Here is a 24,626-nt window from a genome sequence, read left to right on the forward strand (position 1 = left end):
GGCACCTCTGAGACTATCCCGATCCTTCCTGAGACAAAGCCTGACCCCAGGAAAAGAGCGCACGGACAGGAGTCTCAGTCGTACCCCTGTGCCACTTAAGCAAGTGCTGGAATTCTCTGTGCCTCGGTTTCCCCGTTTTCCAGTTGTGCAAATAACCCCCTCCCCTGGCGGCCAGCGGGAGGATTCAGGAAGACAATGACAAAGCCCAGCACTCTGCACGCACCGTGTCTCCTCCACCCTCCACCTGTGGGTAAACAGGGCTCCTCGGCCCCAGCCAGGTCGGTGCTCAGACCGCTTCCTCCAGCCACGCCTGCCTCCTTCCTGGGGATCCTTGGCTCCAACCCTTGGCTGCTGCTCTCTCCTGCCAGGTGTGTGGGCACTTCACTGCCCTTCCCTCTGCCCATGTATCCCTTACAACTGGGGTATTACCTCCTCTGGTGACCTCAGTGAGCCCTCCCCTCTCCCGAGAGCCTGGTGGGGTCTCTGTGCAAGGACGGTGCCCAGGACTTCCTGCCTGTCCTTGGAGCTCACAGTCCCGGGGAGCAGCAGCGGGGAACAAAAAAACATGAAGCGGGAGTCGGAGATCTATCTCCCTCCTTGAGTAAGGCACCGGCGGATGCACAGCAGATTCCCTGACCTCAGGGGCGGGGGAGGGTGCTCAGTCCAGCTTTCTGACCCATCCATCTGAGGTGTGATCTCATTTACCTGTTCCGCAAGACTCCCAGGTGCTGACAGGGCAGAGCCCTTAGTAACATAACAGCTGATGCCTGCTTTAATCAGCCCATTTTACAGGTAGGGAAACAGAGGCTCTGAAAAGGTCAGCCATGGCCAGGGCAGAATAGGCAGGCACGCCGCTGGGTTTCAGGGTCCATGTCATTGAGACCACCACCCCAGACCACACCACTCTCAGCGGCCTGCCATGGCCTGTCCCCCAGTCGGGCTCAAGTCCGTGCCCTGGCACCTGCGGGGCCTCTATAGGATTGAAAGGAATGGGAGAAAGGGAGTGGCCACCCCAGCTGGCAGAACTCAAGGCCTAAGCTGGTCTCTGGCATTCAAGGCCTCCGAGGTCAGGCATCCCAGTTCCCCCAACGCCCCGCAGGAAGTGGCTGCAGAGCCCAGGAGGGAGTCGCCGAGGGCAGAGCGCCCCTGGGTCACGCACAGAGCGGCAGGGAGGGCTTGGCTGCAGACGCCCCGAGTCGCCCAGCCCGGACAACCCGCACATTCCCCGGCTCCTCCTGCCCGGGCGGCCGGCCTGGCGCCCCCGCCACTCCCCCTCCAGCTCTGGCCGCCGCCGGGGCGGCGTGCTGGGTGCCCGGGAGGGGCCCCGAGGGGGCCGGCCCCGCCCGCGGGCGGGAGGAGGGAGCGGGAGGAGGGCGCGCGCCCACACCCCGCCCCCGCCCCGGAGCCTGCCCGAGGAGCCCGCAGCCAGGGCGGCGCAGACCGGCCCAGCGACTCGCCCCAGCTGCGCGCCGGGACGCGCTGCCGCCACCGCCACCGCCACCGCCACCGCCACCGCGTCCGCTCCCACCCGCAGCCCCGGGGCGCGGAGAGAAGGTAACCGCGAGCCGGCCCGCAGGTCCCGGGGTGGGCGGGGACGCGGCGGGGGGACCCGGCGCCCCGGAGCCTCTGCACCCTCCTAGGCTCTCCGGGCCGGGGCGGTGAGGGCGCCCGGGTGCCAAAAGGAAGGCCTGGAGCGCTGGGCATGGAGCAGCGCGGGGACACTTCAAATTTGGGGTGGTTTTGCCATGTTCCCGCCTGGAGGAGAGGGGGGCAGAGATTTGGGGGGAACGGCACACGGGGTGGCAGGAGGAGGGGGCGAGCAGAGCGCCGTCTAAGCTCCTTCCTGCCTGGGAAGGGGAGGGACGGGGAGGGGGCCGTGTGTCGGAATGCCGGGCTCCTGGAGGCCGGCGCGGAGAGCGGGAAATGGGGGGAGCGCTGGGGAGATGGACGGAGCACCCTGCCCCCTCCCCAGCCGCTGCATTCCAGGCCGAGCAGCGGATGAGGTCATCCCGTCCGGTTCCCCTCGGGCCAAGCAGCCGGCTGTCCCCTGCCCACCCCCGGGAGCGACCCTCCGCGTTCTAACCGCTGCCCCGGGGCATGTTTTATGTCTGAAGTCTCTCCCGGACTTCCAATCCCGCTGCCCTCGACATAGTCTATTCCCGTCCCAACCGCGCAAGACGCGCGAAGTCTGAAGCCCGCGGTCTAGACGGGGAAACTGTGGCTCAGGGAGGCCCAGGGGCTGACCCGGGGCCACCGCGGCCCGGAGCGCGCGGGGATGCACCCGGCCTGTGGGGCTCGGCCCGCAGCCTCCCCTCGCCCAGGGAGGACTGACTTGGCTCTAACTTGGGGTGGAGGGGGCTGGAAGCGACTCCCCTACACACACACACACCCCGCTCCCAGCCCGGGTCCCCGCTGAGACTTCAGACAGCTTGCTACTCTTTTCTGGCCTCAGTTTCCACGTCTGTCCACCTTGAAGCGGCTGGCCTTTGAGAAGCCAACTACCCCCCCCCCCCCCGGAGTTGACCCCCTATTCCAGGGGCCCTAACCAAGGTAGGGTCCCGCTGCCCATCGGTTGGGGTCGTGTCACCCAGCAGGGAGGGGGCTGGTGCACGCGACTGGCCTCCAGGATGCGAGGTAGACGGCGCAGCCTGGGTGACTCCTAGGCGAGCTGAGCGCGGCCGCCCCCGAGCGCGCCTGGGCCACCCCCGCATCCAGACGCGCGCCCGGCCTCCCTTCCACCACATGTGTCTCCGCAGCGGCCCCTGTTGGCCGCTCCTAGTACACGGTCCCCGCCTGGGGCCTCAGACCTGGTCTTTGCGGTCTTTACCACCATTGAGTAAACGCCTGCCATGTGCTAGGGCCTGACTCTCCTCTGTGGGTAAATGTAAGGATTCCTGGGCCCCGGAGGCTGCTGGTGACCAGTCTTGCCTGAATGTATAGAGCTGCACCACCTGCCTCCCCGGCATGCCCTTCCCAGGCTGGGCGGCTGGCCAGGGTCCCCTCCAATTCCCCCTCACACCCTCCCCTGGCACTTACTGCGGATGTTGGGTGAATCCTGGGACGCTCCCAGCCACTCCGCTTTTTCTGCCTGTGGCCCTGGGCAAGCTAATTCCCTTCTGTGTCTTGTTTCTTCATCTGAAATGGATGTTGTGACCATTAGCAGGTAGTATTCCAAGGCTCAGGAAAGCAGGTAGCACTTGTACCAGGACACCCAGAGCCCTGCTTACTCCCGGGCCAGGCGGGGCGCCCGAGCGCCAGCAATGCCCTGTGGTCAGCGTCGAGTGCCCAACAGCTGCCACCACGAGTCCCTGAAATGAGAGAAGTTGGTATAGGATGTTGGATCTGAACCTAGAGCTACCCTGGCCCAGCGTCTGGGGTTTGATTACTACACCTTCCCCTCTTACAGGCTCCCAGGAGGGGCCAGCCTCAGTGCTGGTCTTGTTTTCCACGTGGGAAATACAGGTCTCCGGTATCGGTGTCCTGCCCTTGGCCCCACAGCATGGCAGGGTCTCTCTACTGCAGTGGCAGGAGGTGCCCAGAGGCACTTGGGAGGTGGGATCATCACCAGATCGGGGCACAAGCTGGTCTCCCACGTAAGTCCCAGTGGCCATGGGGGTTTGGCAGGAGCCCCTCTGGCTGAGAGGAGCAGCTGCTTCAAGAAGCCAGGAAGGCCCTAGCCGGATTGTCTCAGTGGATAGAGCGTCAGCCCCCAGACTGAAGGGTCCCAGGTTCGATTCTGGCCAAGGGCACATGCCTGGGTTTTGGGCTCAATCCCCAGTAGGGGGCGTGCAGGAGGCAGCTGATCAATGATTCTTTCTCATCATTGATGTTTCTCTCCCTCCCTCTTCCTTCCTCTCTGAAATCAATAAAAATATATTTAAATAGGAAAAAAAGAAGCCAGGAAGCTGGGGGGCTAGGAGAGAAGTGTGTGTGGCCACATAGCAGACACAGTAAGCCCTCCACATGACATTTCAAAGTGATCCCCCCACCCCAGTGTCTTCTTCCAGACATTCATCCCTCGTCTGCAGAGCAGGCAAACCTGGCCTATGCCATGTACCTGCCCTGTGACCTGCGCCAAGCCCCTTCCCTCGAACCTCGGCTCTCCCTGTGAGGTGGGCTGACCCTCCAGCCCTCGGGGAATCAGATGACATCACGTAATGGTTGGCCAACGGCAGCGCGCCTCACAACCACAGCAAACATTCCACGCGGACTTCTTGGTGCCAGTGGTGCCAGGGAAAGGGATGATTCAGAACAACCCGCCCCCCCAGGGGAGGAGTTAGGGTTGGGGGAGGATCAGATGGTGGGAAGGAAAGAGAATGTAGTCAGAAAACAAAGCAAGCTTTGTTTTATTGCCGCCTTTGTTTTTATCTTGTTATTTAACCTATTTTGAATTTCAAATAACATTCAAAGGGCAGTATTGAGATTTTTATGCTTGGAGGTGGCAGCAAAGTTATAAAAAAAAAAAAGTTGAGACCGGGATCTAGGTGTTCTTGTTAAAGACTATTATCAGTGTTTGCCAGCTGGAGTCCCAGGCACCTGGAGGTAAGTGACTTGCCCAAGGTCGCATGGTGAGGCCACGGAACCCCCCACCCACCCTCACTCGGAAGGGAGCAAGGGGTGATCTTTCAGCACGAAGGTTATCCTGTGGCACAAAGATCTCCTGATGAAACCGGTATTGGTTTAGCGCTTGCCACGTGCGGAGACCAAGCTGGGTGCTGGGAAGGAGGAAGGCAGGAAAATCCAGACAGGTGCCCCACCCTCCGCGTGCGCTGCCAATCTGGGGAGAGACAAGACTGGGCTCCGGGAGCCCGTCAAAGGCTCTGTGAGTCAGAGGCTCCGAGTTCAAGTCTCGACTAGCTCTCTCCATGTGACCTTGAGCAAGCTTGGCCTTCTCTGGGCCCCCGGAAGACAGAGGTCGGACCAGACAGAGGCCCGTAGGTGTCCTTCAGCCGCCGCTTTCTAAGATACTAGAAGGGATAGGGTCAGACCAAGAGGAGTTCAGAGAAGATTGGGGCTGTGGTGCCATCAGGAGGGGAGGCAGTGGGTAAGGGATAATGGCTTTTGGTGCCAGCTGAGCTTTTCCTAAACTCGTTCCCTGATGACAAGACTCCTACATCACTGAGACAAACTATGACCAAGTCCTTTCCTGCCGGCCTTCCCAGAGCCTCAGAGGCAGGAGACATCTGGAAAAAGCCACTTCTGACCACAGGATCCTTTTCTCAGGAAGCACCTTGAAGGCGGAGGGTCCTTCGGAACCTCTGCGTGGGCTGTTTACACAGCCATTCACAAAGGCTTTGACAGGCACCCCCTCCCTCCTGACCACTCGGACTGGCAGACAATTTAACCTACAGAGAAGCGGGGGACTTGCTCAACCCGCCCGCGGGAGGCAGTGTAGCTTGGGGTTCAAGGGATCTGGGTGGAGGGGGTCCTGCTTCACCATTTCCTCCTGTGTAGCCTCAGGCAAGTCATTTCACTTCTTTGCCTTCATTTCTCCCCTCTAATAGAGTGCTCCCTGGGGGCTGTTGTGTGAGTTAAATGAGTGATGAACATGTCATGGGCACTTAGTAGGTGCTTTATCAATGGGCCCTGTGTAATGACCACACACAGTGGAGGTGTACAGCCCTGTGAGTTTTTGTGCTCCCAGTCAATACCTGCTCAAAAGCAACCCCAACTCTGATGTCTGCCTCCGTTGCCCAGTTTTGCCTGCTCTTCCGTTTCCTGTCCATGGGCTCACACCGTGTGTCCTCCTCTGTGAGGGTCAGCACTTCGTCGGTGCTCCCCACACCTGTTGTCAGCGGTCAGCGTGTTCTCTTTGGCGGTTCTTATTTGGCCCCAGGGTCCCCAGGCCTCCCATCACCTCTCTGTCTTTCTCTCAGGTCTCCAGCTGGACGGGAGAGGGGCTGTCCACTAGGCGTGCCTACCCTGTCCTTGGACAGAACATTGACAGCTGATTCCACGGGGCCAGGAGCCAGGCCTCAGGGAGAGACCAGCCATGGGCCCCCCACAGCCTCAGCATTTGGGAGCAGCACCTTAGGAAAACAGGAGCAGCCTCCGTCCACCCTTTACACCGAGAAGAAGGGACCTGCCACGGACCCACCGCCTGTCCCGGGCCCCAGCTGGGCATGGACCAGCACCTGTGACCTGCCAGAGCTGATGCCGGGCCCCCAGGGGGGCAGAGGGACCCCCACCATGAGCCTGGGCAAGCTCTCACCCGTCGGCTGGGTGTCCAGCTCGCACGGGAAGAGGCGGCTGACTGCAGACATGATCAGCCCCCCACTCGGGGACTTCCGGCACACCATGCACGTAGGCCGAGGCGGGGACGTCTTTGGCGACACCTCCTTCCTCAGCAACCACGGGGGCAGCTCCGGGGGCACCCACCGTTCGCCCCGCAGCTTCCTGGCCAAGAAGCTGCAGCAGGTGCGCAGGGTGGGGGCCCTGCCCCGGCGGATAGCTTCCCCGCCGTCGGCCTCGCCTGCTCCGCCCGCCGTCTCCCCCATCATCAAGAACGCCATCTCCCTGCCCCAGCTCAACCAGGCCGCCTACGACAGCCTCGACAGCCTCATGGTGAGCAAGCTCAGCTTCAACAGCAGCCCCGCCAGCGCCGCGGACGGCCACTCCAGTTATGGTGAGCGCCTGGGCGATCTGCCTGTTTTCCCGACGCTGAGACCCAGAGGGTTGAATGGTTCAACCAAGCCTCCAAGTGAGCTCTTTTCCCCATAGTCGTGCGGTCTCACCATGGAGGTCAGGCCCAAACCCCAGACCGTGGAGGGGGAGGGGTCAGAGGGTGGGAACCAGCCGTCTCCCCAAAATACACAGACAAACCTGGACAACCACTCATGTGGACAGACGCCAGAGGCCCTTCCTGCTTGGTGGGGAGGGAGAGGCAGATGCTGTCTTGGTGCCACTGGGCAGCTCACCTGGGAACCAGGGTTCTGGTTCCTGCTGCCACCTCGTGGCCATTCCCTGCCCCGCAGCCTTGCCCCACCGCCAGCGGTTGCCTCCAGTGCTCCCGCTGCGCTGCGGGTCTCTGCTCAGAACCCCACTCAGGGCTGGAGCCAGGGGCTGGACTTCCCGAGGCATCCGTTGAGTCTGTGACTTCTAGGCAGTCAGACCCTGGCTGCTGGTTTCATCACTGTGACCAGCCCACCTTCAGCATCAGCCACACGCCAGGAGAGCAGGGACACGGCCGAGGTCACAGTGGGAACTGAGACTGGGGGAGATCTGAGCTTCAGGCTGGGTTCTGCCGCCTCAGACTGTGGCCCCGGGCAAGCCCTTCCCCTCGGAGCCTCACTTTCTTCATCTGCAAAATGGGAATGAGGATCGTGTCCGTTGTCAGCTTCCAGGACCACATGAGCGACTACTGGGCTCCCTGTATTGGAAAGATGGGAGGAACTGAGTCCAGAGCGGGGAGGGACTTGCTAGACAGAGGGCGCATAGCAAGCGGGGTGGCTCCTGGCTCTCCCCTCCCCGGGTGCTGGTCAGGGACCCCAGCCCTGACCCCGCTTCCCATTTCCCTTCTAGGTCTGGACTCTGGGTTCTGCACTATCTCCCGCGTGGCTCGCCCGGAAAAGCCTCGTGACCGAGACCATGACAGTGCCTTCCCCTCCGAACCTGAGCTTCGCCGCTCTGACTCCCTCCAGTCCTTCCGCCTGGACCTCGACCTTGGGCCATCTCTCCTCAGTGAGCTGCTGGGGGTCATGAGCCTCTCAGAAGGCTCTGCAGCTGAGACTCCAGCCCCAGCCCCTGCTGCAAACCCCCCAGCCCCTGCCTCAAGCCCCCCAGCCCCTGCCTCAAGCCCCCCACCCCCTGCCGCAAGCCCCCCAGCCCCTGCCGCAAGCCCTCCACCCCGTGGACGCTGCCCCAATGGGGTAACTGCTGGGTTTGGCCCAGTGGCTGAGGCGAGGGCCAGCCCCGTAGGTGAGTGTCCCCGGGCGCCTGCTGACATGGCCCCTGGCAGGCACTGGGGAGCCGGCTGGAGTGGCAGCCGGGGCAGCCGCCACTACACTGAGATGGATGCTCGGCAGGAGCTGGTGAAGGTGCTGCCCCAGGGTCGGGCCTCTTGGGAGAGCCTGGATGAAGAGTGGGGAGCACCCCAGGCAGGCAGCCGGGCCCCTGTGCCCAGCACGGTGCAAGCCAACACCTTCGAGTTCGCCGACGCTGAGGAGGACGATGAGGTCAAGGTGTGAGCAGCTGAGCGTGGGCTCAGGACCCCGCCCAGCCTCCGGCCACTCACTGCCCTCAAGAGCCCAGGTGCAGAGCTCGCCCTCACCTGACACCTGGGTCCTGCTGATGAGGGATGGAGAGCCCACACTGCCCCCAAACCCTCCACGCCTCTGCTGGACAGACATGGGAGCGAGGCCAGGCCGGTGCTGGGACCTGGGTGTTCCCGAGGACCCTGCCGGGCTGACCTGCTTCCCCCCACTGCCGCTCTGGACCCCGTGGCCCTGCCTCCGGCCCCGCCCCCACCGGCTGGAGGGCCGGCCTCACAGAGCCGCCTTTGTGTGGGGAAGCTGTCCTTGCTGGGTGGGGGGTAGGGAGCATACCACACAGGGCCTCTGTCTCCTCCCAAAGGGGCCGCCTGCCCACTCATCCTGGAGCTTCCCCAACGTGCCCACCCCAAGCCCCCCTTGTCCCAGAAGCCTCGAGGTGAAATCAGGTGTGACCCCACCTTCTTGTGCACCCCAGACCTGCCTCCGGGTTCCGATTAAAAAGGCTTTGTGAGACCCGGTTCCTGCGCGATGTTTGGGGACCTGGGAGTACGGTGTCGGCTCCACCTGCTTCCATGCCCTCAGCATTGGGTTTGGAAGCCAAGGACCCCCTAGGGCCCCAGCGCACTCAGGGGCCGAGAGGGTAATGAGTAACCAGGCTGGAAGGAATGTTCCTGCGATAAGAGGCCCAGGTGGGAGCCCTTATCTGCAGTTCCGGGAACAGCCCCTGGCCCAGGTGCCTGGATCCGTCCCTGCCTCTAATCCCACGGGGCAGCTCGGCACTTGCCCTGGTGATAACAGGGCGGGCGGGCAGGCGGCAGTGGGTGCTCAGAGGTGTTCGGAAGGGTGTCCCAACTCCGGCGGGGCAGTCCTATGCCCTGGTGCCTCAGTTTCCTCCTCTATCATTAAAATGCATGGGGAACACTAACCAGTTTCTGCCACAGAAAGACTGGAGAAAGGTGGATTCTTCTTTTCTTTTTTTAAATATGGTATTCTCTTTTTTTTCGATTTTTTTTTTTTTTTTAGAGAGAGGAAGGGAGAGGGAGAGAAACATCCAATCGGCTGCCTCTTGCACACCCCCTACTGGGGATTGAGCCTGCAACTGGGCATGTGCCCTGAACCAGTGACCGCCTGGTTCATGCCACTGAGCCACACCAGCTGGACAAAGGTGGATTCTTAAATTGGCCTTAGCCTTGGGGGAGGAGAGGGGTCAGAGGGGCAGGGAGTGCAGGTGGGGAGCCAGGACCCAGGGGCTGCTGAGCCCGTGTGACTGGGAAGGAGCTCAGGATGGGAAGTCGGGGCGAGGGTTCTGTCGTTCCCGTGAGCGCCCGCCCACTCAGTCAAGCTTGGAGGAGGAGATGTTGAACCCACTCGGCACTCAGGGAGCTCAGGTGGCCGTGGCCCAGCCTGTCGGGAAAGGCCAACCGGTGCCTGTCTGGCAGCTTCACCTTGAATCTGTCACTCTCGAAGGTCACGGTGAACTGCAGGGGAGGACAGGTGTCGGGGAGGCAGGAGGCACCCTGGAGATGGGCCAAGGCAGGGCGCGGTGGCTCAAGCACGGTCTAGCCCAGGGCTCCCTACCATCTGGGCTCTCCCTTTGGCACTGTCCTCAGGCCCCTTTCCCCTGTGACCTCACCTTGACCTCTGACCCTGGGCTGAAGCACAAGTGATCTTCCCAGTTGCTGCCCTCCAGTGAGTTGCAGACAATGGTGGGTTGAAATGCAGGTCCAGCTTCTCTGTGCCCTGGCCCGGATTAGTCACAAAGCTGCGGTGGATGGGGGGACGGGGGAGGGCACGGAGGGAGACAGAGGGGCTGGGGGAGGATTAGGGGCCAGTCCTGGGTAACACAGCTTGCGTTGCAGGATCTTAGTAAACCACAAGCTGGAAGAGTCACCGAAGAAAGTTGTTTATGGAGGTCTGTGCCTTAAAACAAGGGAGGTGCCAACTCGGTCCGACTTGGCAGTGGGTGTCACATGGCACTAGAAGCACAGGACTGCAGTACGGACGGGTAACTGGCAGGGCCGGTGTCTGCAGCTGAGAGTGTCCATCGTGGGGGAGAGAATTGTCCTTGCTACTGAAGACCTATCAAGTTTGACCATAAACAGTTGTCAAGCAAGGCGGGGAGCTCCCTGTCCCGAGAAGTATGCGATCAGGGTTGTGTGACTCCTGGGGGCAGTCACTACAGAAGCCGGGGTTAGACCTTCGGAGTCCCTGGGCGTGGGAGGTCTCAGGCCAGCGGTATCCCACTTCCCTGCAACCTGGAGGGACCCAAGTAGGGAAAAGGGGTGCGTTTTCTCTCGGCCCCTTTCCCGTGCACCTGCCTGTCCCCTCCCCAACCGAAAGGTGATGGTGGTCAGTTCCAAGAAGTGCTGACGTTCTACACACACAGGAGCCTGGTGCTGAGCTGTAACCCTCCAGGTGGATAAACATCTGCTTCTGATGGAGAGGATGCGAACGAAGCCACTTGGCGCCCCCTGGTGGCTGCCTCTGGTTTAACGTGGCTAAAGGCTGGCCTGCCCCTCAGCTGGGTGAAGAGGGTGGGTCCTGGGGTTTAGCTTTCAGTAGAGACACCTGGCTCACGGGCTGGGCAGCGCATCCACCTTCAAGCTGGTTGGGAGATTTCGAGACCGTGTGCGTGAAGCCGCACGCATAGACAAGGCCTGGCACAGACTCAGCAAACTGAGGGGCGACCTTCATTCTGGTTACTTACCGTGAGCCAGGCTCAGGGGGTGCAGCTGGGCAATAGGGGTGCTGTGGGATTGTACAGGCCCAGCATCCCTGTCTCCCCTCAACAAAGTCTGAGGCCCGGAGAGAGAATGGGAGGCAAAGCTGGGGTGGGGTGTGGGTGGTCCAGGCCTAGTGCCCGCTTTGTCCCTAACTGGCTGAGTGACCTGAGGCCAGCTGTGCCCCTTTCTGGTCCTCGGTTGCCCCATCCTATATAATGAAAAGGTAATATGCAAATTAACCCTCACACCCTCACAAGATGGCTGCCTACGACCAGGTCGGCAGGGGGGTTAGTGAGGGACGACCAAACGACTGAACAGCAGGCTGCGTGGGGTGACCGGAGAGGTGCGGGGGAGCAGTTAGGGGCGACCAGGCAGGCAGGTGAGCGATTAGGAACCAGTGGTCCAGGATTGTGTCCCCCCAAGGGGTCCCGGATTGGAGAGGATGCAGGCTGGGCTGAGGGGACCATACCCCCATGCACAAATTTTGTGCACCGGGCCTCTAGTCTATAATATATGAGACTTGGCCTAGATGGTCTTTGGAGAGGGAGGAAAGAGAGGGGACGGGTGAGATGACCAGGAGAAGAAGAAAGTCGGGAAAGCGTCTGGGCCCAAGGGTCCTCCCTGAGAGGCAGAGAGCATCCCTCCCGCCCTGGACCCTCCATCACACCACACTCTCACCCCACCTGTACTGGCTTGAATGGGTTTCCCAAAAATCAGGTCCAGCTGGACCCTGTGAATGGAGCCTATTTGGAAATTGGGTCTTTGCTGATGTAAGCAGGTTAAGATCAAGTGCGATTGGCTAGGGTGGGCCCTAAATCCAATAGGACTGGTGACCTTATAAAAGGAGGGAAATTTGGAGCCAGAAACACAGGCGGAGGAGAAAGCCACGTGAAGACGGAGGCACAGACTGAGAGCTTAGCCACAAGCCAAGGACGCCCCCACCAGAAGCTGGAAGAGATCAGAAAGGGTCCCCCTCTAGAGACCTCAGGGCGAGTGCGGCCCTGCCCACACCTCCACGTCAGACCTCCGGCCTCCAAAACTGTCAAAGAAGACATTCGTTATGGCCGACACGGAAACTGACACACCACCCAGTGCTCAGAAAGGGTGGTCTGCGATCCAAGTCCCCAAACACAGGGTTCTGCAGCTCCGAGAGGGCAGTGACTCATCCAGGCCACACAGCAAGCTAAGGCACCGCCAGGCTTGAAATCAAAAGATCAGGAACCTCACTGTTCCTCCACTCACCCCCTGCGATTGACAGATTATAACCTTGGACAATTTAATCTCCGAGCCTCCGGTTCTTCGTCTTCATAAAGCTCAATAGGTGTTAGCAGTTATTATTGTCACTGCTATTAATATGACTGATGAGCAGCCCTAGCCAGGTAGCTCAGTTGGTTAGAGCATCGTCCTGGTATGCCAAGGTTGCCGGTTCGGTCCCCTGTCAGGGCACAAACAAGGAGCAACCAACGAATGCATAAATGGATAAATAAGTGGAACAGCAAATCTTTCTCTCTCTCTCTTCCCTTCACCCCCCCCTCAAATCAATAAATAAAATTTAAAGAAAATGAAAAAATGTATTACTGGATCTAGCTGGTTTGGCTCAGTGGATAGAGTGTCGGCCTGCTGACTGAAGGGTCCCAGGTTTGATTCCAGTCAAGGGCACATGCCTGGGTTGCAGGCTTGGTCCCCCGTAGGGGCCAACAATCAATGATTCTCTCTCATCATTGATGTTTCTATCTCTCTCTCCCTCTCCCTTCTGCTCTGAAATCAATAAAAATATATTTTTAAAAGAAATGTATTACTGATGAGCAAACTAAGGCCAGAGAGGGGAAGAGACAGGCTGGGCGCGGTGGTGGAGGAAGCAGAGGGCCTGGATGCTGAAGGGCTGGGAGACCATCTGCCCAACTTCCTCACTATACGGACGGAAGGACGGACAGGCGGGGCAACTGAGGCCTGGAGAGAGACAGTGGCACTTTCCCCTCGCAACCCCCTCCCCATCCCCATTCAGGTGAAGGTGTGGATGGCGGAGAAGCCAGCATTCTCACCGACATGGCAGCGGCTCCCAAAGGCCACTCGCAGTGCCTGGAGGCCTGGGCTCAGGGTCTCACCTCCCGGTCCAGCTTATCTCCTAGAATATTACACATTAACTCCCCCAAGGCCATAAATGGGGACTTTGGTCCCCTCTTCCCAGGTCCCCAGAACAAGCAGCCAGAAGGCTCCTCACCGGGCCCAGCCCACCCAGCCCAGAGCATCCTCCAGGCTCCCCCAGCGGGGACAGAGCGGGACTGGGTGTCAGGAGGCAGTCACACACGCTGTGAGCTTGGCAGGCCCCCCAGCGTCCCTGAGCCCTGCGTCCTCGTCCTCACACAGAGCTACAGAGCTACGCGCTTTGTAAAGACGCTCTATGTTGCTCATTGTCTATGATGTCAAAATTCACTTTAAAGTCTTTTGTTCTGTTTCCTCCCCTTACCCCATGACTTTTCTGATTGTACATGGAAGTTTTTAAAAATGTTTTTATTGATTTTGTTAGAGAGAGGAGGGGTGGGGGAGAGAAACATCAATAGGCTCCCTCCTGCACCCCCCTACTGGGGATCAAGCCCACAACCCGGGGCATGTGCCCTGACCAGGAATAGAACCTGCAGCCTCCTGGTGCACTCCACCACCAGGGCCACACCGGCCGGGGCTGCACATTTGCAAGCAATGCCCAGTGGCCCTGGCCAGTGTGGCTCAGTAGATAGAGCATCAGCCTGCGGACTGAAGGGTCTCGGGTTCGATTCCGGTTAAGAGCACATGCCTGGGTTGCAAGCTCAATCCTCAGTAGGGGGCGGGCAGGAAGCAGCCAATCAATGATTCTTTCATCATTGATGTTTCTATCTCTCTCTCCCTCTCCCTTCCTCTCTGAAATCAATAAAAGTATATTTAAAAATAAATAAAATAAAAGCAGTACCCAGTGGATGGGAGAAAAACCCCACACACTCATCTAGAAGTATCTACAACAAAGTGTTAAAAAGTGGAGAAGGGAGTGAGAGGGCTGAGGCTGGGGTTGCTAGGGCTTTACATGCTTGGCTCTCTACTTCTATTCTTGTTTTTTTTAACTTCTATTGCTTATCGACATGCTCACCACAGGCAATAAGAGCCATCAATTAAGGGGAAAAACAGCGCTGATCACCCCACCGTCAGGAAAAACCTGCTTACGCTGCTGGCATTGGTGGTTTTTCATGGATTGATATCCTCGACCCCCCTGTAGCTGAGCCTCCTTCATTCAGCAAACGTGAACGCCCACAAATCTGTATTTCAGAGCTGTATGTTCATGGCACCTTCCAAGGCCTAGATTTATTCAACCCGTTTCCTTCTGCTCAATACTTACATTAATCCTAAATGTCTGCTATTACATCGGCTGCTGCATTAAATCTATTTGCACAGAAAGGTTGGCTGCATCTGACAACTTATTCAGGGCGGGTTCCCAGAGTAGGGTTTTTCGAGAGCCCTGGTTTGGCGAGCCGGAGCCTTTTCCATTGGAGCTGGCGGGGGCCCTGGGCGGTGCCGGGAGGCTGGCCCACTCAGGGCCCTCCTGTGCCAGGAGCTGCAGGGTGGCTCGCTGCCCGGTGCTTACACAGGACACCACCTGCAGTCCCCTGCCCGCCCCACCCCCACCCCCACCCCGAGAGGAGAGCCGTTTCCTCGTTTTCTCCACAAGGAAATGAATTCCTTCTCGGCCTTTCTCCCAGGGCCACGGGGAGGCCCAAGCAAGATAAGGAGTGTTCAAATGCTTTACACACAGAAACTCTCCGATCAACAGAAACTACACCTTGTAAAGCTGGTCTTTTTCTGATTACAAGAGTAATTCTAGCTCCCTGGAGAAGGTTTGGGAAAGCGCACAAAGTGAAAAAACTTAGAAGTTCACTTGTTTTCAAAAAAAAATGTTTAAAGACAAGGGACACATTTCTGAATTGTGTACTTTTCTGTGTGTAAGTTTTACATCAATGAATGGTATTTAGGAAGAAAGAAAGGAAGAGAGAGAGAGAGAGAGAGAGAGAGAGAGAGAGAGAAAGGGAGGGAGGAAGGGAGGGAGGGAGGGAGGGAGGAAGGAAGGAGGGAGGGAGGAGGGAGGAGGAAGGGAGGAAGGAAGGAAGGAAGGAGGGAGGAGGGAGGGAGGGAGGGAGGAAGGAGGAAGGGAGGAGGAAGGAGGAAGGAAGGGAGGGAGGGAAGGAGGGGCGGAGGGAGGGCGGAGGAGGGAAGAGGAGGAGGAGGGAGGGAGGAGGGAGGAAGAGGGGAGGAAGAGGGAGGAGGGAGGAGGACAGGCAGGAGGAATAAGGGAGGAGGAAGGAGAAGGGAGGAGGAAGAAGGAAGGGAAATCATTTTCTAGCCCGGCCGGCGTGGCTCAGTGGTTGAGTGTCGACCTATGAGCCAGGAGGTCACAGTTTGATTCCTGGTCAGGGCACACGCCTGGGTTGCGGGCTCGATCCCCAGTGGGGGGTGTGCAGTGGGCAGCCAATCCATGATTCTCTCTCATCATTGATGTTTCTATCTCTCTCTCCCACTCCCTTCCTCTCTGAAATCAATAAAAATACTTTTTTAAAAAAGAAAGAAAATCGCCCTGCCGGTTTGGCTCAGTGGATAGAGCGTCGGCCTGCGGACTGAAAGGTCCCAGGTTCGATTCCGGCCAAGGGCATGTACCTGGGTTGCGGGCACATCCCCAGTAGGAGATGTGCAGGAAGCAGCTGATCGATGTTTCTTTCCCATCGATGTTTGTAACTCTATCCCTCTCCGTTCCTCTCTGTAAAAAATCAATAAAAATATTTTTTTTTAAAAGAAAATCACCTACCCTCACATCTCCAACCCTATTCTCTTAGCAATGCCTAATGCCTCCCTCTGAACCATGTACAGCACTTTTCCAGCCCTCATCACAGGCTCAACACAGTCTCAAGGTGGTCTTTATTATGACTCCATTTCTCAGATGGGGAACAGAGGTTCCCAGGACGTATACACTAGTAAGTAGCAGAACCTGCCTTGTCTACCGCCCATTGCTCAGATGACTATCAAGGCATGTAGCACTGCCCTCACTTAGTGAAAGGACCTTAAGCCTTTTGGGTAGTGGCAGCCTCTGAGATGCCCCCTGGTGTTCACACCCTTGTATGACTGGCTCCCCCTGAGTGTGGCTGGACTCAATGACTCTATTCTAACGAACAGAATACCAGAATATGGCAAAAGTGATGGGATGACCCTTCTGAGATTAGGTGATGAAAAGGCGCTCTCTCTCTCTCTCTCTCTCTCTCTCTCTCTCTCTCTCCCCCTCTCTCTCTTTCTCTCTCTCTGGAGGAAGCAAGCCATGTCATGAATAGTGCTATGGAGAGATCCATGTGCCAAGGAACTGATGTCTCCAGCCAATTGCCAATGAAAACCTGAGGCCTGCCAGCAGCCATGTGAGTGAACCTAACGCCTGCCAACAGCCATGTGATGAACTTGGCAATGGATCGCCCACACATAAGTAAGCCTTGGGGTGACTGGTGTAGCCAACACCATGATTGCAGTCTTATGGAGACTCTGAGCCAGAAGACACCCAGCTAAGTCCCACCTGGATTGCTAACCCACAGAAACTGTGAGAAACATGTTTCTTATTTTAAGTCCCTATGTTCTGGTTAGTTCGTTCCACGGCAGCAAATAACCAATACACTAAATAATATTCACGAAGCCCTCTTGACTAGAGAATGTGCGATCTGGGCATGTCCTTAGACATGCTACTCTATTGATCTTTTAAAAGAACTAACTGTTGGTTTTATTTCCTTCCTTTATGCTCATTAACTTTTTCTCTTAGTGTTTCATTTATTTTATTGCTCTTTTTCTAGTTTCTCAAGCTGAATGTTTTGTTCATTCATGTTTCCTCTTCTCTATTTTCTAATAAATACATTTAAGGCTATCAATTTTCCTCTGACTACCACCTTGGCCACTTCTGATAGGTTTTGGGATGTTCTAATCAGTATTCCAAACGTTACCCTTGAATCAAGCCAGATGATCAGAAAATTGTTCTCAGAACATAGTAAGTGCTTAATAAATCAATGTTAACTAGCAAAAATAATAGTATTAGTAGTCTTTGGGGGAAAGTTGGAAAATGAAACATCAATAATACAGGATTAGCTAAGCTAATAATACTACAAAAATATAAATGAACTATTATGCAGCCATCAAAAATCACATTTTGGGGGCCCTAGCCAGGTAGTTCAGTTGGTTGGAGCATCGTCCTGATACACCAAGGTTGTGGGTTCGATCTCTGGTCAGGTCCCATGCACTAGGCAACCAATGAATGGGTAGATAAGTGGAACAACAAATCAGTGTTTCTCTTTCTTTCCCTTCCTCTCTCTCTTTTAAAAAAATCAATAAATAATACAATTTTTAGTCACATTTTTTGCCCTCCATGGTCGTGTTGCTTGCTCATGGTACAGTGTTAAGTGAATAAAGCAGCTACAGAAGCAGGACTTCATGCTGGGCCCTCACTGACTGTCCATGAGCCGCCAGGCTGCACTAAGAGGCAATGGTGAGGAGCAGCCATAACAAAGCTGCTGGTGTGAACGCCTCTGGGTGCCAGGAAAGGCATCCCCTAGCTGGCCACACCGGGTCTCCCTCGTGTAACACAGACACGTATGACTTTATTCAAATGCATGGGTGTGAGGGCCGCCATAGTAAAAAAGTATAAAATATAGGCAGGCACGCCTTAAAGAGACCAAGTCCAGCGGGGCAGACAAGCGTGGGCACAGGAATCAACTAGAAAACAATTTCCTGCACCCCAGTGGAAGGCTTCAGAAAGCACCAGGCTCCCAGGGCAGGAGGGAGGCCTCGAGTGGAGGAAATCGGACCGGAATCTTGGCTCCTCCAGGCACCAGCTGGGTGACCTCAGGCCCAGTTAGTTAACCTCTCTGAGTCCGGTCTCCTCCAGCTTCCACTGAGAACAGTGAGTGTGGTGAGGGCTGAGGGAGATAAGGCCTGGCCTTTGGTCACTGGTTAACAGATATTATTTGTTGTCACTATCAGGACCCCCTGTCCCCGCTGTGCTTGCTGGGAGGGAGGCAGCACCCCCACCCGGCACTGCATCCGAGCCCTCGGGCCTGTGGCATGTTCTTCTCACAACCTCCCATGATGGCTTTCTTGTGCCTGGAGAGGTACTTCTGCGTTTGGGGGCCTCCCGGCATTCAAAACTATTTATATATTCTACATACACATACATGCACACACATGTATGTAATTGTATTTTACACCTGCATCGAATGAATATGTTATGGTTACATATTAGGACATTTTCTTCAACCTCGAAGTTCAGTTCATTTCCTTCTTCCGATTTTATGAGACCTTAAAACACTTCATTGGCCCCTAAAGTGTCCTGGGTCCCAGGTATTGTGCCCACCCGCTGTGCCTAGTGGGTACGTCAGGCTGTGGTTTCTGGTCTCTGTTGCCCACTGGCCTCCTGCTGTTGGGGGATTTGGTCCTGAGGTCTCTCAGATCCCTGCCTATCTCCTCTCCTGTCCTTTTCCTTCCAAAGAACAAGCAGATCAACACATCAGTCGCATCCGCTTCCCTCTCTGCCCACCCCTCCCTGCAAACCCCAGCTCACCCCTCCCCAACATCCTCTTTCAGAGATGACAGGGAACAGCGGGGCATGGGAAGCGCTGAGTTTTGCCTGGCCGGTGTGGCTCAGTGGTTGAGCGTCAACCTATGAACCAGGAGGTCAGGGTTCGATTCCCGGTCAGGGCACATGCCCGGGTCGTGGGCTCGTTCCCCAGTAGGGGGCGTGCGGGAGGCAGCCAATCAGTGATTCTCTCTCATCATTGATGTTTCTCTCTCTCTCTTCCTCTCCCTTCCTCTCTGAAATCAATAAAAATAGATTTATAAAAAAGAAAGGAAGCAAGCACTGAGTTTGGGGCATCAGAATGGTGACTGTCAAGTCCTGGCTCTGTTGCCTACAAGCTGAGGAGCCATGGCAAGTCACTTGGAACCTGGTGTCTTCATCTGTGAAAGGGAGCTAATAATAGTACCTTCCTTGGGAGGGGGTACTTTTTTTTATTTAAAAAGTTAACTTATGTAACCTAGGGGCGCATAATAGATTCTCAACAATAAATAAAATGTGTTATTCTTTGCTTCCTTCTTTGGGGAGAGAATTTCTAAATGGGTAACCTGAGATGTGAAGGCAGGTTCCATGCGGACACCCAGATGAGTTTGCAATGAGCAGCAGACGGGACCAGCATCCAATGGCCTGAGCTCTGGCCGTGAGCACACTCCTGCCCCTGCCCCTGCCCCTGCCCCTGGAGGACAAGTCTTCTTGGGAAGCCAGCGTCCACCTTCCCAGAGCCTGGGGGGCCTGGGACCAGGTCATGGGGGAGAGAGAAGAAAGATGCTGGTGACAGCCAGATGTTCCAGCGCAAGGGGGCCAGATACTCACACCAGCCAGTTCGGGGCCCTGTCTCTCCTGGACAGAGCTGGGGCTCGTGATCTGCGCTGTCCAGTCTCCGTGCAGGTCAAATCCCTCCTGTCCCCAGAGTCTTTCTTCGGGGGTGTTAGCCTCAGGCCCGGGGGGGCGGGGGGAGAGGGGGTTCTCTAGGGCAATTCACCTAACCCAGCGTTCTCAACTTGTGGGTCGAGACCCCTTTGGGGGTCGAACGACCCTTTCACAGGGGTCGCCTAAGACCATCAGAAAACACATATATAATTACATAGTTTTTGTGATTCATCACTATGCTTTAAGTATGTTCAATTTGTAACAATGAAATTGGGGGTCACCACAACATAAGGAACTGTATTAAAGGGTCGTGGCATTAGGAGGGTTGAGAACCACTGAGTCCTAACCTCTCTGGGCTTCCATTTGCCGCCTGTAAACTGGGAACTGGGACTGGAGCTGTCACACCAGACGGGGCAGATGTGAACCTTAAGGGAGAATGTGTGTGCGGCTCTGAGCACACTGCCGACCCATGTTCAGTGCTGAATAAATGTTCGCTGTCATTAAATATTATTGTTAAGCCTGGGTGAATGTTCAGTCCGCCAGAGCGGATGCCCAGCCCTGCTTCTGCAGCTCTGCCCAGATGACCATCTGTCCTGGACGCTTCCACAGAGCCCTTGCTTCCCGCAGCCCAGGGATCTTCCTTGTTGAACCTGATCTCCAAGTTCAGTGGCCCCACTTTGAACCCTAGCTGCTGGCTGCACTCCCAGCTGGTGTTTCTCCAGTATCAGTAGGTCCCCTGGAGCTCTTGGGTCATCCTCACCTTACCTAGGCCTGGAGGGAGGCCTTGGGGGAGGAAGGAATTTGGAGGGGGGGGGGGGGCTGGGCCACAGCCACTTAGCTGTCCCTTCTCCACTCCTGCTCCCACAATCCTTCCACCACCTGAGATCTTTGTAAAATGGAAACGTCAACACCTGCTCTCCTGCTCTAAACCCTCCAGTAACTTCTTCTCTCCTTAGAATAGAATCCAAACTCCCCATTGGTCTGACAGGGCCCACCTAATCCTGCCCTGTCCGCCTTGCAGCCTCTTACCCCACCTGCCCCCTAACCAAGCTGCTCTCTGTCCCTTGAATTCACCAAGTTCATTCCAGTTTCAAATCTGTGTCCTTGTCCTCTCCACTGAGAACTCATCCCCAGTTCTTGGCTAGACCTTCTCATGTTGGTTCTAACGCAAAGGTGTGTGGGTAGATGGATGGATGGGCGGATGGATGGATGGGTGGATGGATGGATGGATGGATGGATGGATGGATGGATGAATGGATAGATGGATGGGTGGATGGATGGATGGGTGGATGGATGGATGGATGGATGGATGGATGGATGGATGGATGGATGGATGGATGGGTGGATGGATGGGTGGATGGATGGATGGATAGATGGATGGATGGATGGATGGATGGATGGATGGATGGATGCCTGGGTGGTTGCATTGAGATCAGCAGCAGGGAGCACTCATCATAGAGCCCGGAAGGGTGGGTATTTTCAGAGGCTCTAATCTAAGGACTCGGAGCCCCATCACTTCTTCTCGCCCCCTCCCAACCTCCCCCTCCCCCAGCATATTATCTGGGCCCTTTGAACCAGGAGTCTCCTTCTCAGGGTCACACCTGCCCGCACACACACTCAGGCTGGGTGATGTGCAGAAGAGACACCCTGTGCCCTGAGGCGGACATGGTCCTGCCCTTGGGTTGCAATCCAGATGTTTCCACCCCAATAGATTAGCCCATCAACTGTGAGCAGGCGATGAAGGTGCGGCAGACTTTGTTGCCCACAGGAAGATTGGGTGGCCCAGGCCTGGGAGGAGGGACCAGGCTCAGGGCTGGGGTCTGCCCTCCCGAGGAAGGGCACTCCAGGGCCATCACAAAAGAGAAAGATCTTGCTTGCCCGGCTGGTGTGGCTCAGTGGTTGAGCATCGACCTATGAACCCGGAAGAAGGTCACCATTCAATTCTTGGTCAGGTCACATGCCTGGGTTGGGGGCTCGATCCCCAGTAGGGGGCGTGCAGGAGGCAGCTGATCAATGCTTCTCTCTCATCATTGATGTTTCCTTCTTTCTCTCCCTCTCCCTTCCTCTCTGAAGTCAATAAAAACATATTTTTTAAAAGGGCTTGCTTTATTTGTTTAATTTTTAGAGAGGTGCTTTCTATGGGAAACATTCCTCTTGCCACTTATAAAAAGCAGAACACAGAACATTAGGGTCTCTTCTGGGCTTGGCATACAGAACCTGGCACATGGCAGGTGCTCACGTATCATTATTCTGTCGTTCATGGCTAACGACTGGCATTTGCTGGACGTTTCCCAAGCATTGGGCCCTTGTGAGGCCCCTCCCCCTCTCCCTCCCCATTCTTCAGCCCTGATGTCCTCAGCCCAGCCCACAAGAATAAGAGGTCGCACCATCGGCTTACCAGAGGGTGTCCAGTTCCTGGCAAGCAGCTGACACCTGCTAGGTTTCTCAACCCTCATACCTTGCTGGTGGGATGTCCAATGATGCGGCCACTATGGAGAGTCATCTGCCAGTTCCTCAGAAAGCTAAACTTAGAATTACGATAGGACCCAGCACTTTCCCTCCTAAAGGGAGTCACACGGAATTGAAAACAGGGACTCGAACAAATACTTGTACACCAGTGTCCATCGCATCGTTATTCACAATGGCACAAGGTGGGAACAGTGTCTGCCAACAGGTGAATCCATAAACAAAATTGGTATATACACACGATGGAATAGTGTGCAGCCCTAACAAGGCATGAAGCGCTGACGCCTGCCACTGAAAACAGTATGCTCAGTGGATGAAGGAAGACACAAAAAGCCACCTACTGTATGATCCCACGTTCATGAAATATCTACAACAGAAATATTCATAGGGACAGAAAATAAATTAGAGGTTACCGGGGGCTGGGGGTGATGCAATGGGGAGCTATTGTCTTATGGGCACAGACGTTCTGTTTGGGATGATGAAAAACTTTGGAAATAGATGGTGATGGTTGCACAAGAGTGTGAATGTAATTAATGCCACTGAATAGTGCACTTAAAATGGTTAAAACAAAATTTTATGCCATTTAATTTTGCTACAACTGTGAAAAATTAATAGTGTGATATACATATTCCTAATGACCATGTATGGATACCAGGACAGTGAAGAAGGCTGATAGAAAAAGACTGCTCATTTGAGTAGATAGTGTTGGAGGAGAGCTCCACTGGTACCCTGGACTGGCAGGAAGATGGACAGGTGGGTCCCAGAGCAACCTGAGCCTGAAACATCGTGGAGACAAAAACGACAGAACTGAAGCTGCCCTACTTCGGCCACATCCTGAGCAGGCGGGGTTCTTTGGCGAGGGAAATAACGCCGGGAAAAACAGGAGGCGGCAGGAACAGAGGGAGACCAGGGATGAGATGACTGGCTCCATCAGAGAAGCCACAGGCAGGCGTCCTCAGCGCTGAGCAGGGCTGCTGAGGACTGGCCATGGGGGACGTCACTCGTTCATAGGGTGGGCAGGAGTGGGGGCTGACTCAAAGGCACCTCACACACACTTACCAAGAAACATTGAATTGTACGCTTCAAATGCGTGAATTATATTTCATTAAAGCTATTTTAAAAGTCAGAGCCTCCCTGGAGTTCCTACGCCAACTGATTTCACTTGTTTTCCGTAAGCCCCCTTCTGGGGTCAGGTGCCAGCCACAGGTGCGGTCACCGAGTTTACAGGGAGAGAGAGAGAGAGAGAGAGAGAGAGAGAGAGAGAGAGAGAGAGAGAGAGAGAGGAGAGAGAGAGAGAGAGAGAGAGAGAGAGAGAGAGAGAGAGGGCCTTTGCTGCCTCCTGCTGGCCACTAAGAGGACAGTCTAAATCAGGAAGAAAAATTGCTTGTCAATTGCTAGGCATCTACCTCAAAAAAGTGAAAAATTAAGATGCATGTGACTAAAACACACTTCACAAAAGTCAGAAGGCTTTTGCAGGAACAGCTAGTCTCCCCGGCCGCCACGCCACAAGAGGCAAGCCCTGCCTCACGCTTCGTTCCAAGCATTCTCTGTGCCGCACGGTGAGAGCGTGCCCAGCACATGGCTCCTTCTGCGCCGTGTTTCAGTCTCGGACCCGTATATCTCGGAGGCTGTTCCGTGTCAGCAAAGATCTTTTGTCTTTCTGAAGCCTGGGTCCCACTGATCTGAGATCCATTGAATGGGGAGTGGAATTGGACAATCATTTAGTTTGAGTTTGGGGTGTAGTTACTTCTAGGAATAGTTAGGTGGTTCCTAATCTAAAGAATAGTTTCCAGCCTGGCCGGTGTTGCTCAATGGTCGAGCACTGACCTATGAACCAGAAGGTCATGGTTCGATTCCCCATCAGGGCACATGCCCTGGTTGCGGACTCGATCCCCAGTAGGGAGTGTGCAGGAGGCAGCCCATCAATGACTCTCTCCTCATTGATGTTTCTCTCTCCCTCTCCCTTCCTCTCTGACATCAATAAAAATAGATTTTTTAAAAATAATAAAGAATGGTTTCCAGAAATACTCTTATCACTCGCACCCCCTCTGCTGGTTCACCTGGTGTCCTGACATAAAGGTGCAGGGACAGAGGTCACGTCACTATGTCGGCACATCATACGCCCCAGGCTCCCGACATGGGAAGGATGTGGCCAATGGAGGAGAACCAAGGTCCGCATTGCACGGAGCCGGAAGCTAGTCTCAGACGCGGAAAACGACAGGTGGAGGATTCAGTTCCCACTGGCGCCTAGTTACCACGGAACTCCTCGCCACTGGGAAGACGATCAGTAACACAGCACATGCAGTTACCAATGCACCACACAGCAGGTTCTTTTTGTTGGGAATCGTGTGCAGAACAACTGAGCGACAGAGACCGGCAGCAGTACCGCAAAGAGAAAGTATACCTGTGCGTGACGTCAAACGTTTTCTAGGTCAGGACGCGGGGTTGTGTGTCAGCGCACAACACATTCTGTCTTGACAAAATCGGCAGCTCCTGGGGAAACCGCACAGAGAATGTGGCTTTCCCCAATTTGACATTAAAAATTTAAGGTTCACATGACATTATCAGTAACAGATTATGAAGCTGAGAAAAACCTTTCTAAAGTTGAAAGCATTTTAAAAATATAACATACATATATGTATGTATGTTGTTGTTGTTGTTTTTTATTTCAGAGAGAAAGGGACAGGGAGAGGGAAATAGAAACACCAATGATGAGAGAGAATCATTGATCGGCTGCCTCCTGCA

At 55.6% G+C, this 24,626-nt stretch overlaps 2 protein-coding genes across 2 annotated transcripts; one reads left to right on the forward strand and one right to left on the reverse strand.

Annotated features, from left to right (window-relative positions):
• The first annotated feature begins 328 nt into the window (after positions 1–328).
• CDC42EP1 (CDC42 effector protein 1) lies at positions 329–8,723 on the forward strand. The gene is made up of 3 exons (XM_036300052.1): positions 329–1,554; positions 5,877–6,625; positions 7,522–8,723. Exons 1-3 carry the CDS (start codon positions 920–922, stop codon positions 8,184–8,186), a joined length of 2,049 nt encoding a protein of 682 aa, XP_036155945.1. The 5' UTR covers positions 329–919; the 3' UTR covers positions 8,187–8,723.
• Positions 8,724–9,483: 760 nt separating this feature from the next.
• On the reverse strand, positions 9,484–10,858 carry LGALS2 (galectin 2). Its single transcript, XM_036299048.1, is given in 4 exon segments — positions 9,484–9,688; positions 9,844–9,917; positions 9,920–9,972; positions 10,788–10,858. Coding segments are annotated over 4 exon segments (339 nt in total). The 3' UTR covers positions 9,484–9,547.
• Positions 10,859–24,626: the final 13,768 nt, after the last annotated feature.

The sequence above is a fragment of the Myotis myotis genome, unplaced genomic scaffold (assembly GCF_014108235.1).
Source record: "Myotis myotis isolate mMyoMyo1 unplaced genomic scaffold, mMyoMyo1.p scaffold_m19_p_3, whole genome shotgun sequence".
In the NCBI taxonomy this organism is placed as follows: Eukaryota; Metazoa; Chordata; class Mammalia; order Chiroptera; family Vespertilionidae; genus Myotis; species Myotis myotis.

Coding starts and splice junctions, on each gene's coding strand:
- CDC42EP1 (XM_036300052.1), top strand. CDS start 920: ATGGCCTGTCCCCCAGTCGGGCTCAAGTCCGTGCCCTGGCACCTGCGG. Junction 1,555..5,876: donor CCCCGGGGCGCGGAGAGAAG/GTAACCGCGAGC, acceptor TCTTTCTCTCAG/GTCTCCAGCTGGACGGGAGA. Junction 6,626..7,521: donor GGACGGCCACTCCAGTTATG/GTGAGCGCCTGG, acceptor TTTCCCTTCTAG/GTCTGGACTCTGGGTTCTGC.